The sequence below is a fragment of the Dama dama genome, chromosome 21, assembly GCF_033118175.1.
Source record: "Dama dama isolate Ldn47 chromosome 21, ASM3311817v1, whole genome shotgun sequence".
Taxonomy (NCBI): Eukaryota; Metazoa; Chordata; class Mammalia; order Artiodactyla; family Cervidae; genus Dama; species Dama dama.
The window spans coordinates 5658963-5673843 of record NC_083701.1 but is presented as its reverse complement, the minus strand read 5'-3'; the positions used below and the strand labels follow the sequence as shown (position 1 = coordinate 5673843).

The 14881-nt window shown below is 43.5% G+C and overlaps 1 protein-coding gene across 1 annotated transcript in view; it reads right to left on the bottom strand.

Moving 5' to 3' along the window:
• Nucleotides 1–14881, bottom strand: part of FAM135B (family with sequence similarity 135 member B) — a 144674-nt gene that overhangs the window by 30118 nt on the left and 99675 nt on the right. Inside the window, exon 7 of the mRNA XM_061122789.1 lies at nt 446–599. Within this exon, the coding sequence (XP_060978772.1) occupies nt 446–599 (154 nt within the window). The remainder of the gene's footprint in view (nt 1–445; nt 600–14881) is intronic.

The window sequence follows — 14881 nt, the reverse complement described above, 5'->3', positions numbered from 1 at the left end:
ATTAAACACATACATGTAGGTATTTCTTGAACTGTTTTACACTCTTGTAAGTTGCAATCCCGTAGCTACAGCCTCATTAAGAAAAAGGCTGTAAACAGGCATTTTCCCTTAGAAAGCAACTTCTCATTATGTACCCAGAGTAGGTGTTTAATACATGTTTAATAAATTTAATAACTTGGTGGATGAATGAATTAATGAGTAAATGAACATGATGACTAGAGGCACATGTGTCTTTTCCTGCGTTGACATGCCCAAGATGTCCTCTTGCTAGAATGATGTAAAATGCCAAAACACCAAAACAAAAACCAAACCAAACCCACCTGAAACAGTGCTTGCTACTGTGACATTTACAAGAGCGTGCTGACTCTTCTAGGGCCCCAGCCCGAGAGCGGAGGGCCAGCTGCGGGGGTGAGGCTCCCCCGCAGGTGAGTTCCCAGCCCCTTACCCAGCTCCATGCGCGGCAGCTCCGGGACGTCCCTCAGGATGGTCAGGAAGTAGGCACGGAGTCCCCGGTAGGCGTGCAAGAGCAGGAAGCACAGTTCCCGGTGCCACTTGTAAGCGTGCTGCATGCAGTTCTCGGAGGGCACATAGAAGCTCCCCTGTGGGGGGGAAACAGAAGCAGAAGCTGAGGACCACCCTGTGGCCTGGTCCTGAGAAAACTGGCGAAGATGGTCAAGACTCCAGCAGAAGAGCTGGAGTCTCCTCCCTACCCTTCTACATGGGAAACCCACTGAAATTGGCCAAGTCTCTGTCTAATAATTTTCAAATTAAAGCAATAATGATAGTAATAACAACCTTAGATGACGATGAAGACCATGATGAGGGCACAGACCTCACAGGTTTGGAGCAAGTGAATGTCACCCCCTCTTGTAAGCCTCTTTCTCTTGCCACTGTAAGAAGAAGCCACGTGACCGACAGAGGGGGCTCCTTTTCACAGGGAGAGAAGGCATTGAGAAAGACCTTTGTATTCATGTAACTCCATGGCTGATTCATGTCAATGTATGACAAAACCCACTTCAATATTGTAAAGTAATTAGCCTCCAACTAATAAAAATAAATTTAAAAAAAGACCTTTGTATTGGTTAATGAAGAGCACAGTGCTGAGGAGAAAAATGCTTTGCGATAAAATAAGAAGTCGGTGGGTTTCAGCTCTCAGTGTTGAAAGTGTCAGAGGCTGTGGGTGTGACCATGCAGTTTGAGGACGCCGTATACTGTGTTTGCAGGTGTAAGACACATCACACCCATAATGACACATCACAAGTCATTTATCTGAAGAGGAAAATATGCCTGAGTCCACAAGTTACTTGTAGGCGAGACATGATGGAGGAGGACCAGGACAGTTCTGAATTTCTTGCAACCCCGCCAGAGAAGGATGACTTTGGGTGAATTTCAGGAAGGATTTAAAAACGAGAGAAAGGATTCTCACAGAATGGGTTTGGACAGAAAAACAGAGGTACTGAGTACTGTGAGCTTCCCAGGTGGCGCTAGTGGTAAATAATCCAGGTGCCAATGCGAGAGACATAAGAGACATGGGTTTATCCCTGGGTTGGGAAGATCCCCTAGAGAAGGGAACGGCAACCCACTCCAGGATTCTTGCCTGGAGAGTCCCATGGAGAGAGGAGCCTGGTGGGCTAGAGTCCATATGGTCGCAAAGAGTTGGACGCACCTTAGCACACACCCACACACACACACCGAGTACTGAGCAGGAGAATTTCACGGGTGTAGGAATCTATGGCTCGTGTGGCTATCAGCAGAGCAAGTAAATGTCTCTTCACCATCCCGTGCTTCCTAGCCTGTCCTGCTGGGTGAAACTACAGGTAAAATGTTGTCGGAACTACATCCTCTGGGCTCCTGTGAGTTGACTTGCGTGCAGTCCATGAGGCAGCCTCCTTCTCTAGTCATCGCCTTCTCCCTTGCCTCCCTCTGAGAGGGCTGAGTCAGTGCAGTGGGGGCAGGACAGGTCTGGTAGGGGTCAACAGCCATCTGAACTTTCTCTACTCCCAATGGTTTTGTGAAGGTGGGTGCAATTGCACGCACTCTCATCACTACATCATGATTGCTGGGTCATGGAATGCAAAGTGGTACAAATTAGGAAACCTGGCTGGAAGTCTCAGTCAGGTCTGCCGTCACCTCTCCCTGAGATAGTTTTAGGTTAATTCCTTGTTGTTTTTCAGGCACTAAGTCGCTTCTGACTCTTTTCAATCCCATGAACTATAGCACGCCAGGCTTCCCGGTCCTTCACTATCGCCCAGAATTTGCTCATATTCATGTCCACTGAGTCAGTGATGCCATCCAACCATCTCATCCCCTGTCACCCCCTTTTCTTGCCCTCAATTCTTGTCCAGCATCAGGGTCTTTTCCAATGTGTTGGCTCTTCATATCAGGTGGCCAAAGTATTGGAGTTTCAGCATCAGTCCTTCCAGTGCAAATTCAGGGTTGGTTTCCTTTAGAATTGACTGGTTTGATCTCCTTGCAGTCCAAGGGATTCTCAAGAGTCTTCTTCAGTGCCACAATTCGAAAGCTATCGAATTACTTTTTGAATTCCCTGGTAAAAGACTGCAAGACAGACATCAGCCTGCAGGAAGATTGTGGTGTGTGCTCTGGGGAGCAACACCCATGGGGGGTTGGGTGGGGCAGAGGGAGGAGACCACTGTACCCTCCTGCAGGCACAGAGACCTCAGTCAACCCCAGGGGGAGCTCTGGACCTGCAGAGCTCTCTGGCCAGGCCTTTGTACTCCTGCATCAACTGTTACTGGTCACCCAGGGAGGAGGTGTGACCTTGGTCAGCTGCTCTCTCAGACACAGCAGCCTTCATAGAGGGAATTGGCCACCGGCTATTGGCCACCATTGTCCTTGGTAGAGCAGGAAGGAGAGATTCAGATCTAAAGGTGAAAACTGGGCATCACAGAATTCCCTATGGAAAGTCCCAGCAGTGTGCTTCACTCCCAAGCACCTCAAATTAACCCTGGCTTTGCCTCATGAGGTCCCTACTGATTTGAACTGAAGAGAGACATTCAATAAGCTTTGGCATTGAAAGACTTCTCCATTTCATCAAGCAGAAAACCCAGGCAGGACACTTGTAGTCACCAGGGGCCCAGGGTAATCTGTATATTCCTGATTCTCATCTTTCCTATTATATTAAGATCAGAAGCCAGTACAGTTGTGGGAAGACAAGCAAAGCTTGTGCATAGCAGGGAGTGTGTGTGCTGGACTCTCCAGGTCTATGGAGCAAGAAATAATTCACTGTTCATAAACCACCTAGACGTTCCCATCACCCTGTATCTCACTGGATCCTTAACAAGCACCTTATAAGGCAGATATTCTCACTTTGATTTTCAAAATATAATATGGTAAAAAAAAATTCAATATTACCAAAGGAAAAACAATATAAAGTTCCCTGTTCCCCAGAGTCCAGTAATTTTCTTGTACATCCTTCTATGAAGCTTCCATATGCATACATACTGATGTATATTTACATGCACTTACATGCACGTATGTCCTAGAACAGACAGACTCACACTGGAAGATGTTCCAGGACATTTCTCTTTTACTTATTTTTACCACTTATGCCTTGAAGTTCTTTCTATTCAGACCAAATAAGTGATAGGACTGCAATTCCCATTTTGCAGGTTAAAGGCTGTGGCTCAAAGAATACAGTGCGCTGCACAAGGTCACTCTGCATTTCTGCCCACAGCAGGAAGGATTCTCAAGTTCAGGCGCTCAGCGAAGGCAGTCCTTGCTCACCTGCCACGTGTGCTTCTGGGAACCACGCTGGCAGGGAACAGCTGCTCCGCTTAACTGTGACAGAAGACTGAATACAAGCCCTGCAGTGCCTCCCTCAGCTGTGACTAAGCAGAAATAAAAGCGACAGAGGATTAACAAAGGCATCGGATCCAGTGGCTCTGAGTTCCCATCTTGTTTGCTTCTAACACCCCCGAAACCCTCCGTTTTCCAGTCCTGCTCACAAGTGCATTTTCCTATCACCAAGGGCTCCTTTTGACAGTGCTCCAGGACCCATGGATGAGGCAACGGATCTATAAAGTCCATTATTAAGTTCCACTTTTCAGACTAGACACGAATCTTAGACAGATGTTCTTATGCAGAGAGACATATAGAGAATGTTGGAGAATCTTCAGAAGGCTGATTCAACGTGATTACTGAGATAATATGAAGTCAGAATGCTAACCCAAAGAGAAATCCTAATAAAATATGCCTGGATATTATATGCCTATTACTATAAACAAAACAAATGGTATTTTCCATAAGTATTCAATGGCACAACATTTGGAAAGTGAGTGATTAGATTTGCCATAGAAAATTCCATTTGCTGACCCTCCAGGCCTGCAGAGCCAGCATGGAGGAACCTATACTCCTAATAGAACTGCAAGAAGTGTAATGAAAAATCCTGCCCAATCTTCCCAGCACAAAGGAAGAACTCTTTAGCCTTCCTCCTGATCAACAGTCTGGAATGGAAACCCTAAAGAATACAACAGGATTCATGCAGGGTGAGCCAAACATGAGGCTGTGAGCAGACCCACAATGGAAGGCACTCCTGGCCAGGGCCCACCCCCATGGGGTCATCTGTACAACATGTGCATAAAAGGGGTGATCATAGTATGGTCTATTAGGGTTAAGGACTAAACAAAACCACTGGGTAAAACACAGACCTCTGTGATGGCTCAGTGCAATGCCAGGGTACACCAAAAGGAAATTTAAAAATCAGGACACATCCACTGACGGCCTCTGAAAACCCATCTATCAATTATGCAGCTCGCACCTCCATGGTCAACCAGGTAGAAACTGACAAGTGGACTTTAACTTAATGGAACTCTTCAGGGAGCTGTGCAGGGATAAAGTTTTGTTGGAACACAGAATTCAAAGTCAAATAGGGTCTATTCCTTGCTTGAGGACTATCCATGTAACTAAGTTAGTCCTTCAATATCTGAAACGTCAGTTTCCAAACGTGGAAAATGGGGATAATAAGTTCAATTGTTTAGTACAGTGTCTGGTTTATATTAGGTATCTGTTAAATGTTAGTTAGGAAGTTCTTCTTTCTCCTTCATTTATTACCTAATGAAGATAGCTAAACTTTCCATCAAATCAGACCTTTATATGCATGCCTCTCAAACCTACATTTCTGCATCTAATCCCTGCTCTGATCTCTAGATCCCTATTCCAAACTGCTGATTGGATAGCTTGCCTGTTGTCACAAAGGCATCTTAAAACACCTGTTATACAGAGTGAAGTAAGTCAGAAAGAGAAAAACAAATATCATACATTAATGTACATACATTGAAGGGACTGATGCTGAAGCTAAAGCTCCAATACTTTAGCCACCTGATGCAAAGAACAGACTCATTAGAAAAGACCCTGATGCTGAGAAAGATTGAAGGCAGGAGGAGGGGATGACAGAGGATGAGATGGTTGGATGGCATAATTGATTCAATGGACATGAGTTTGAGCAAGCTCCGGGAGATGGTAAGGACAGGAAAGCCTGGCGTGCTGCAGTCCATGGAGTTGCAAAAAGACACGACTGAGCAACTGAACAACAACAACAAATGGCATCTAGAAATATGATACTGACGAACCTATTTGCAGAGTAGGGATAGGGACGCAGATGTAGAGAACAGATTTGTGGACACAGCGGGCCGAGGAGAGGGTGGGATGAATTGAGACAGTGGCATTGAGATATATACACGACCATGTGTAAAGTAGCTAGCTAGTGGGAAGCTGCTGATAGCACAGGAAGCTCAGCCTGGTGCTCTGTGATGACCTAGAAGGGTAGGATGGGGGGAGGCGAGAAAGTGGCTCAAGCCAGAGGGGATGTATGTATCCTTAGAGTTGATTCACATTGTTCTACAGCAGAAACCAACACATTGTAAAGCAATTATCCTCCAGTTAAAATTTTAAATTTTTTTAAAGGAGATTGCTGTCCCTCTTACCTGATCCTTCTCTTCCCTCTGGTCTTTGTCAATGGACCCATCTTGCCCAAAATTCAAGGAAGCCAAGGAATTCCTCTAGTCTCCAGACCTCTCTCATCTTAAGAATCGAAGTCTTGAAAGTTTGAAAACACTCTTGCCTCTGCTCTCCCTTGAGTCTTCTCTATAGCTTACTTTAATTACTACCACATCCTTCTAATCATTCTCACTGCCCAGGTACCACCTTTCATCTGCAGCACTACTATATTCAAGTTGGTTTAGAGCATCCCCACTGACATCTGAGGTGGCGCTAGTGGAAAAGAACCCACCTGCCAATGCAGGAGACGAAAGAGGCACAGTTTCCATCCCTGGATTGAGAAGATCCCCTGAAGTAAATGGCAACCTACTCCAATATTCTTGCCTGGAAAAATTCCATGGGGAGAGAAGCCTGGCAGGCTACACTCCATGGGGTTTCAAAGAATCAGACACGACTGAGTGAGTCTCAACTCACGACTGAGCACACAGACACTGTCTACAAGATTGAATTCATATTCCTTAGAATGGCATCCAAGGCCACAAGCCCCAGTCACAACTCCAGGGTCAGTGGCTGCCTCTTGTTTCACTCCAGAACCCACTAGTTGCTATTCCTTCTTTTAAGAGCCTGCCCCGTTGCTGCTTGAAGCTCACCACCAAGAATCAGATCAATGTCCTCTCCCTTGTGAAGCTTCTCCAACTACTCCCTCCTCTCAGGTCCCTTACACATACCTCATTAGACCAGTTATTTCTGTAAAGTTCTCTCTCCAAACCTCCATGCACACGTTGAGGTTAGACAGTGTGCTATGTCTCTGAACCTGAAACACTTACCTAAAGAACTGATGCTTTCAAACTGCGGTGCTGGAAAAGACTCTTGAGAGTTCTTGGACTGCAAGGAGATCAAATCAGTCAATCCTAAAGGAAATCAACCCTGAATGTTCACTGGAAGGACTGATACTGAAGCTGAAGCTCCAATTCTTTGGCCACCTGATGAGAAAAGCCGACCCACTGGAAAAGACTCTGATGCTGGACAAGATTGAGGGCAGGAGAAGAGGGTGACAGAGGATGAGATGGTTGGATGACATCACCAACTCAATAGACATGAGTTTGAGCAAGCTCCAGGAGATAGTGAAGGACAGGGAAGCCTGGTGTGCTACAGTCCACGGGGTCTCAAAGAATCAGACATGACTTAGCTACTCAATAACAACAACTGTTCATTGTATGCCTGCTGTGTGCCTGGTACTAATTTCTGGTTCCTGAATTCCTCTTCTTGGTGATTTAGCGAGTTTTTCACCACTATCTTTGTTTTAGCCACTAAGAAAATAACAATAATAACTGCAACATCATTAATACACAGCCAACATTTATTATTTAACTCTATTAAATGTCAGGCAATAAGTGTTTTATATGTATGAATTATTTAATTCATATGCCAACCCAATGAAATAAGCACAATTATTTATCCCCACTTTATAGATTGGGAAACTGAACTCCAGAACGGTAAATACCAAATAACTTGTTTGCAGGTCTCATGGCATACAAAAGGTAGACCAGCAATGCAGACACAGTCTGACACTGGAAACCACATATTCCTAGTCTTAATGCTGAATTTAATCTTCGATTTGAGCTTCAGGGAGTTGAAAGAGTCTGTGTTCACATATCCAGGAGGCAGAAGAGTTAAGCTTCTAATCCCGGCTAAAGCCTCAGTTTTCAAAGGAAACTAGCTCTATAGATTTCAAGAGGAATCAAAACCTCCTTGTACTAACCTTCGCTTTGTAACTAACTAGCTGCAATTCCAGGAAAACAGCTTTAACTTTCTGCCCTCTTAATTGTCAGCAGTACATTGATGCTGGGCTTCCCAAGTGGTAAAGAATCTGCCTACCATGCAGGAGACACAGAAGACCCGGGTTTGATCCCTGGGTCGGAAAGATGCTCTAGAGGAGGAAATGGCAAGTCACTCCAGTATTCTTGCCTGGGAAACCCCGTGGACAGAGAAGTCTGGTGGACTACGGTCCATGGGGTTGCAGAGAGTCAGACATGACTGATAGAGCACACACACAGTACATTGCTGCTACCTTAGTTAACAGTTCCCAAGTTTTGTGTCCCAATGCACTGGATCATGGTGACTAGCTGTTAGTTGAGTTACAAGTATTTCTTACCAAAAATGGTTAACATATAGAAATCACAAATTCAAAGTCGTTCCTATCACCCTCTTACTGGTAACCCACAGAGGTTCCTTTAGCAGGAGCAAAGAGTTAGAAGAGTTGCCAGGCTTGGACAGATGAGCAGACATGATGTGGGGAAAGTAATTCACAGTCTCAAGCCTAGGTCATGTTCCCACCTAGGCATCTGCTCCAATTTGCATGTATGTCCTTGCTGCCCCCCAGCATCACACGGCCCCAGGTAACTGAATGATCATACAAATGACTGCTGAATGATCCCAGGGAGATCTATGTGGCTCCAGCCATAAAATGAATACATTTGGTTTTGTGTTTCTCTCCCTCTGCAAGTTGGATGTACCCCCGCCTCCCCTCCTGGAAATGAGGAACAGAATGTTATTCATCTTCTAATCCCAGCTACTTTCACATACTTCCCATCCATGTGGCTGACTGAAGGGAAACTTAGAAAAAAAGAAGGGCAGTAGTGAAGATGAAGAGATGCTCTGTAAAGGACTGTCATGGCGGTGGGAGGGGCAGTTATGGCATAATGTCCCACTGAGGGGAGCTACAGACAATGGGTCAAAGTCATAAAGGCACACGTTGTGGATAAGAACACTCTTTCTCTACTCTTGATGTGTTTTCGACATGGAGGGACATTCACTAGCCTCATACTTCCAGTGCCTCCCCACCCACTTATTGAGCAAAAGGTGAGTTTTGGATAAAAAGTGAGGTTCTTCCCTGGAGTCTTCCTCTCTTGGTAGCAAGTCCTCTCTCAGCCCTGGGGGAAGCCTGGTAGATGGCAGTGTCTCCAAGGGGGGCCTGCATTTATCTAGCACAGCCGTATCTGATTAAGTAAGCAGTTGATTCTGGAGTTCAAGATCTAGGAACATCCTTGATCAAATATATAAACCAAGTGATCTCACATCTTCATTTTAATTCTAATCTGTCTTATTATTTTGTCTTATTTTCCAAATGGTGCAGCACTCAGTTGGGGGGAATAAGATATTGTGTAGCAGTTTCCCTTCACACCTAGCAGATCTGACCTCCTTTGAGGACATTAATTCTTCCCTGTGTCATACTACCTGGGGTGCTTGGGAACAGAGGGAGCAAACAGAAGAGCTGGTCACTGTTGGCTGGAGGGTTAGAATAGATCAGTGGATTTCAGTCGCTGTTTTGAGAAGTCATGGGGCTACCACAGCAGCAGCAAAGAAGCAGGGTGGGTGAGGGCCCCAGTGCATCAGAGCCTTTCTGTTCACAGCGGTTGTATGTTGGACTCTGCCTAGGCATTCATTTGAAAAAGAAGTCCTTAGTTAAAAAATAAATAATAAAACTTGAAAATCACTGCACACAGCTAATGCCCCTGAGTGCTCATCTGTTCTACTGTGGTCCAGAGGACAAGCCTAAATTGTGTGGCTGAAAATCAGACCTCAACAGTCTTTGTTGTTTATTGTTTTCCTTCCTGATTCTCGATTATTGTTTTCTCTCTTCTTTACACATACTGCCTGTTTTAAACAACAGCTTTTAAAAGACTTTTAAAAGTTTTTAAAAGGAAAGAAATGACCCCAGGTCATTTCTGTAATTCCAAGTTCAATGAATTTTTATGGAACTCTGTTCCTTTACCCGCACAAAAGTTAAGGAAACACTGAGGGGTTACAATCCTGCTTTTGCTGCTCAACAACTTCAGCACCTCGGACAGTAGCTGATTGTCCTCATTGGACAAGATAAAGGAAAAATGCTCTTTGCCTTTTTTCCTAAAGCACAACAAACACCAGCTCAATAGTCTTCTAATCACTATTGGTAAGAACTCCATATGAATTCTCCCACTGATGCACTGAAGGGATGGTATTTTCTTTAATAATTTTTAAAATCTCTATATCACCAAGACATTGTGACTTATTTTAAAGTTTAAAAAGTAATAATTCATTGGTTATTAGACAAGATGACATATTGACTCTGAATAATTCATAACTATCTTCAAAGTTTCCTTAATGCCTATTAAGTAATTTGGGCGAATGCATATACTGTTATTTTGGATCCACTTGACTTCAGAGAACTGTATCCTTATATTTGAAGTACTATGACTGGAAGTCCCATTGGGTGTCTTCAGCATATCAATAGGGTCAGTTCAATCTGGCTTATCATCATGATCCTAATTAGTCTATGTTCAATGCTTCCTGTGTGCCTGTCATTGTGCCAAACACTTGGGCTCCAGACATTAGCACACACTGCCCTCCTCCCCCTGGAAGAAAATAGTCTCAAGTTGGAGGAACCAGGGACATGAATGCAAAATTGTAGTGCAACATGGCAAGCATCATACTAGACAAAACCTTAGGATGCTATGAGTGTGTGGAAAGGAGCAGTTAGGGAAAGCTTCTTGGAAGAAGCGTTGCTACAGTTGAATCTCAAAAGTCTGGGCGGGTAGACCACGGATGAGGGAGGGCACCAGAACAGTCATAAACAAAGGTAGTAAGGGAACAAATTAATAAACTGCAGGGAAATATAATCAGTACTTTGCTGCTAAGGGAAATATAATCAGTACTTTTCTGCTAAGGTAAATGAATCAGGAGAGACCAGCAGGAGATGATTCGGGAGAGACAGCCTGGAGTCTGATCATGGAGGGTCAGGCATATCATGTTGTGTGTGCGTGCTAAGTTGCTTCAATAATATACAACTCTTTGTGACCCTATGGACTGTAGCCCCACCTCAGGGCTCCTCTGTCCACAGGATTCTCCAGGCAAGAATTGGAGTGAGTTGCCATGCCCTCCTCCAAGGGATCAAAAAATAATTCCCTGGCAAACAGAGACATGTAAGAAATGGACAATACATGGCTGGTATGCCCATCAGTGGGGGATGGGAAGACACATATTTAGCCCTCTTCTATGACTGTCTTCTCATTAGTCATTGCATCTGGCCCTCCAAACATTCAGGAAAGTTGAAATCATGATGTAAATATGCAAAAGTGGGACAGTCCCAGAGATGTTAAGTAAATAGCCTGAGGTTCCATAATCACTAAAAGACAAGTCCAGGATTCTGAAGCAGCACAGCCTTGCTCCTATTCTAAATTCACCAGAAACAACATCTTCTCAATGGAAGATAAGACAGCAAGAACAGGGACAATAAAAATGGCGGAGGTAAGGTGAAATGGCCATCAGATACCCTGGGTTAATTATGTAGCATGTTAAGGGTCAATCAATTAATACTTCCATCCCAAGGGACTAGTTTCAAGATCATAAACCCAGACATATCTGCAGAATAAGTGAGTGGTCAGTCTCAGCGCCTTGGGATATGGTGACCATGGTAAATGTTTCTAGTTGGAATGCTGAAGGGGTTCACCACAGTCTCTTAAAGATGTAAAATTCTATGCCTTTGTGACTATAATTATCAAAGGTATTAAATTCCTTTAGCTGCCACTGGAATTAAGTCAGCATAGAGTCTGCATCTATAATTACTCTCCTATTTTAGAGTTCCAAAGCCTCCTGTGTGAATTTGGTCCTTATCTTTCTCCCTAGTACTTCGGATAGACTTTCTATTATACACAGCTCATTCTATGGGGAACCAGGAAAGCAAACCAGAATAGGGAAACACTGAAAAAAAAGATTCTATGCTCTGATAGCAAACATATAAACACCACCCATGTGGCTCCTTATAAACCTTATCTGAGACACACAGCACTCAGAGTCATTTCTAAGTGAGGTGGGGGATGACTGGGTCAATGTCACATGGAGGGTACAGGTCATGGCTATGGCTGGAATGAGGTGTGACTAATCCCAGAGCCCACTTTCCTAACCACCAACAAATCCAGCCTCTCTGGAGTGAACACTGGTTCTCTCTTGGCCTCTGCAGAAAACAGATCATGCTGTTCTGAGATATTATTAAAGCAAATGGGAGGCCACTGCACCAACACTGTCATATAGAATGTTTATTTCTATAAGAAACCAGCTCAGAATACTTGTGGCTTTTATTGGAATGATTATAGCCATTGCAGAAACCAAAATAAGAGTGTTTGCATAAGAAGCTATAGTATAGCTAGAGCTTTTAAATCAATCCTATAAAGGGTGTGTCATTATTATCCTCATTTTATAGATAAAGAGACAAAGTGTCAGGAATTGAAGAAGAGTTTTCTATAAAATCCTATCAACATTTATAGACCAACAATAATCTTAATACATGTTAAGTAAAATCTGGATTGTGTCCACAGCCACGTTGCATTCAAATATTGTTGTGCAGTTTAAGTAGCTGCATTTTCCTTAGTGTTCAAGACCAAATTGTTAAATGTAAGGCCACTAAAGTAACAGCATTAATATTGCAACACTATTAACCGAGGCTAGGGCAGTTGACTTACTTTTATGCTGGTCTATACGCGTCATTGTTTAGTTGCTAAGTCGAGTCTGACTCTTTGCGACCCCACAGACTGCAGCACACCAGGCCTCCCTGTCTCTTACTATCTCCCAGAGTTTGCCCAATTTCATGTCCATTGAGTCGGTAATTCTATCCAACCATCTGTACTTATTGACTGCTTATTATTTGCTATTACTCTGTTGAATACGGTGAGCACCTTCTGTATGACATATAGCCCAGTCTGAATGTATGATTAATACCTCACCTACAAAACAAGAATAGTAAGAACAGTTACTGCCAAGAAATATAGTGAGGAACAACCGAGACAGGAAATGGAAGCAGAGTACTTAGAAGAGTATCTGGCAAAGAATGAATATCTCACAAATAACAGGGGCTTGTATTACGGCAATACAGAAAAGGTGCACGCATGCCACTTTATAGATGTAGGAAGACAGATGGCAGAGTTCTAACTCTCACAGAGAGGACAGGTCAGAGAGCCCAGAAGCTAGCATGATGCTGGTGGCCATTGTACTGGTAACCACACTATACAGACACTGTCTCCCTTTTCTCTGTGCTAAAGAGATCAAGGCATAGAAGTGGGAGGCGAACTGGAACCCCATGTTCCTGCTCTCTTTCAAATAGAGGTGATTTTTTTTTATGTAATTTTAATTTTAAAGTTTATTACAGACTTAGTTTGAGAGGATGAGTAATACTGGTTTTGTTTTTAATTAGTTTTTGTATTTTTGGCTACATTGTGTGGCAGGCAAGATCCTAGTCTCCTGACTAGGGATTGAACCCATGGTCCTTGCACTGAAATTGTGGAGTCTTAACCACTGCACTGCCAAGGAAGTCCCTAAATATGGGTGATTTTGACTTTCAGTATTATAGACAGAGCCTTCAAAAGTATGAATAGGCCACTTGAAAACTGTGTGTATTAATGAAGTTTCTGCAGACAGTAGATTCTTTAATTAAGGTGACTGGAGTCAATACACATCCTTACAATGCAGAAAATTCTGAAATATCCCACATTTGAAAATGCTGAATCTCTCCATTAAAACATTTATAGCTTTGACACTTTCATTTTCTAGTATTTTACTTCCATTTGTTCTTCATTAAAAGCAGTTCCCCAAACTGTGTGTAACGTTCAGCAATTTTGCCAGCAGTTGGCAAACTGGATGCTTAATATTTAATCTAATTGAGAGCAACATTACACAACTCAAACTGAACAAGCAATTTAGTTGTCAGATCATCATAAAAACCCCAAACACCTTTCTGATGAATGTCTTTATTTTTAAAGTCTAGTTTGAAGGAAGGCTCTGACTTAACTAAATAACTATCCATCAATGCAATTGGATGCATATCAAAGCTCTTTAAAAATTCCCAAACAGTTGCTGTGTGTGATATTATAAAAACACAAGAGACCACGTGTTGAGTGAAATGAGCATGCCCTCCATTGTCAGGGTCAATCTGAATTGACGTGTTGGCGTAGCAGACTCTAACCTCATCAGGGCTCCACTCTGCATGTGTAATCGCTGAATCTATCTGTTAAAAAAATTTTGGAATGAGATGTCATCCATAATACAAGACTGATGACAGATTTTAGTTATGCAATAAATCAAGAGCCTGGTAGATATTAAGTACACCAGATGGCCACTCCATAAATAGTAGATACAATGAATAAATAATAATGATGACTGTTATCACTATCACAGCTAATTCTATTATTTTTATTAATAATACTTTAGTGTTACTATAATGTCATCTCATTTCTCCTCATAATCAGATCACACTCAAGAGTTGCAGGAGCAGGCAGTGGCAGCAATAAGAGAGGTCAGTTCCACTCTGGGCATTATTTCTGATTTCATGTAATTCCTTTTTTGTTTTACTTGATGCCTTTAGTTCTTAAAGACTTGACTCCCTGTTCTGGCACGAACATCTTTTGGGAATCGGATTTTAGCTTGTTCAGGATCAAATACTGAGGAGGTTTATCTCCCTTGCAAATTGCTGTTTGTGGATTTAAGCAAAAGAAGGGTAGAGCCAGAGGTGAAAGGAAATGGAGTGCAAAGGAGGGAGGGTTTGCTGCGCTTGACGAGCAGCAGAGAGAAGGCCACCAGCCCGAGTGGGCTGGGACCCGCGCAGAGGCTGGCACCAAGGAGGCACCACACAGAACAGGAAGGCGTGATGGGTGTGGATCCCTCACCAGCCCTGGAGACCAGTGGCTGGATGCCTGGCTCTCAAGCTCACTCACAGTAACTTGACAAGTGGGCCCCCTGGGCTTGTTATGAAAGCCACTCTAATCCAGAGACCAAAGCCTGGGCCCTCTGCCCATGGCTTCCCCTTGCCCTGACTTCAATTGTCTGGACACCAGCCTACTGTGATCCTGAATCCAGTCTCCCATCCCCACCTGCCGGCATCTATATGCCTTCACCTCAC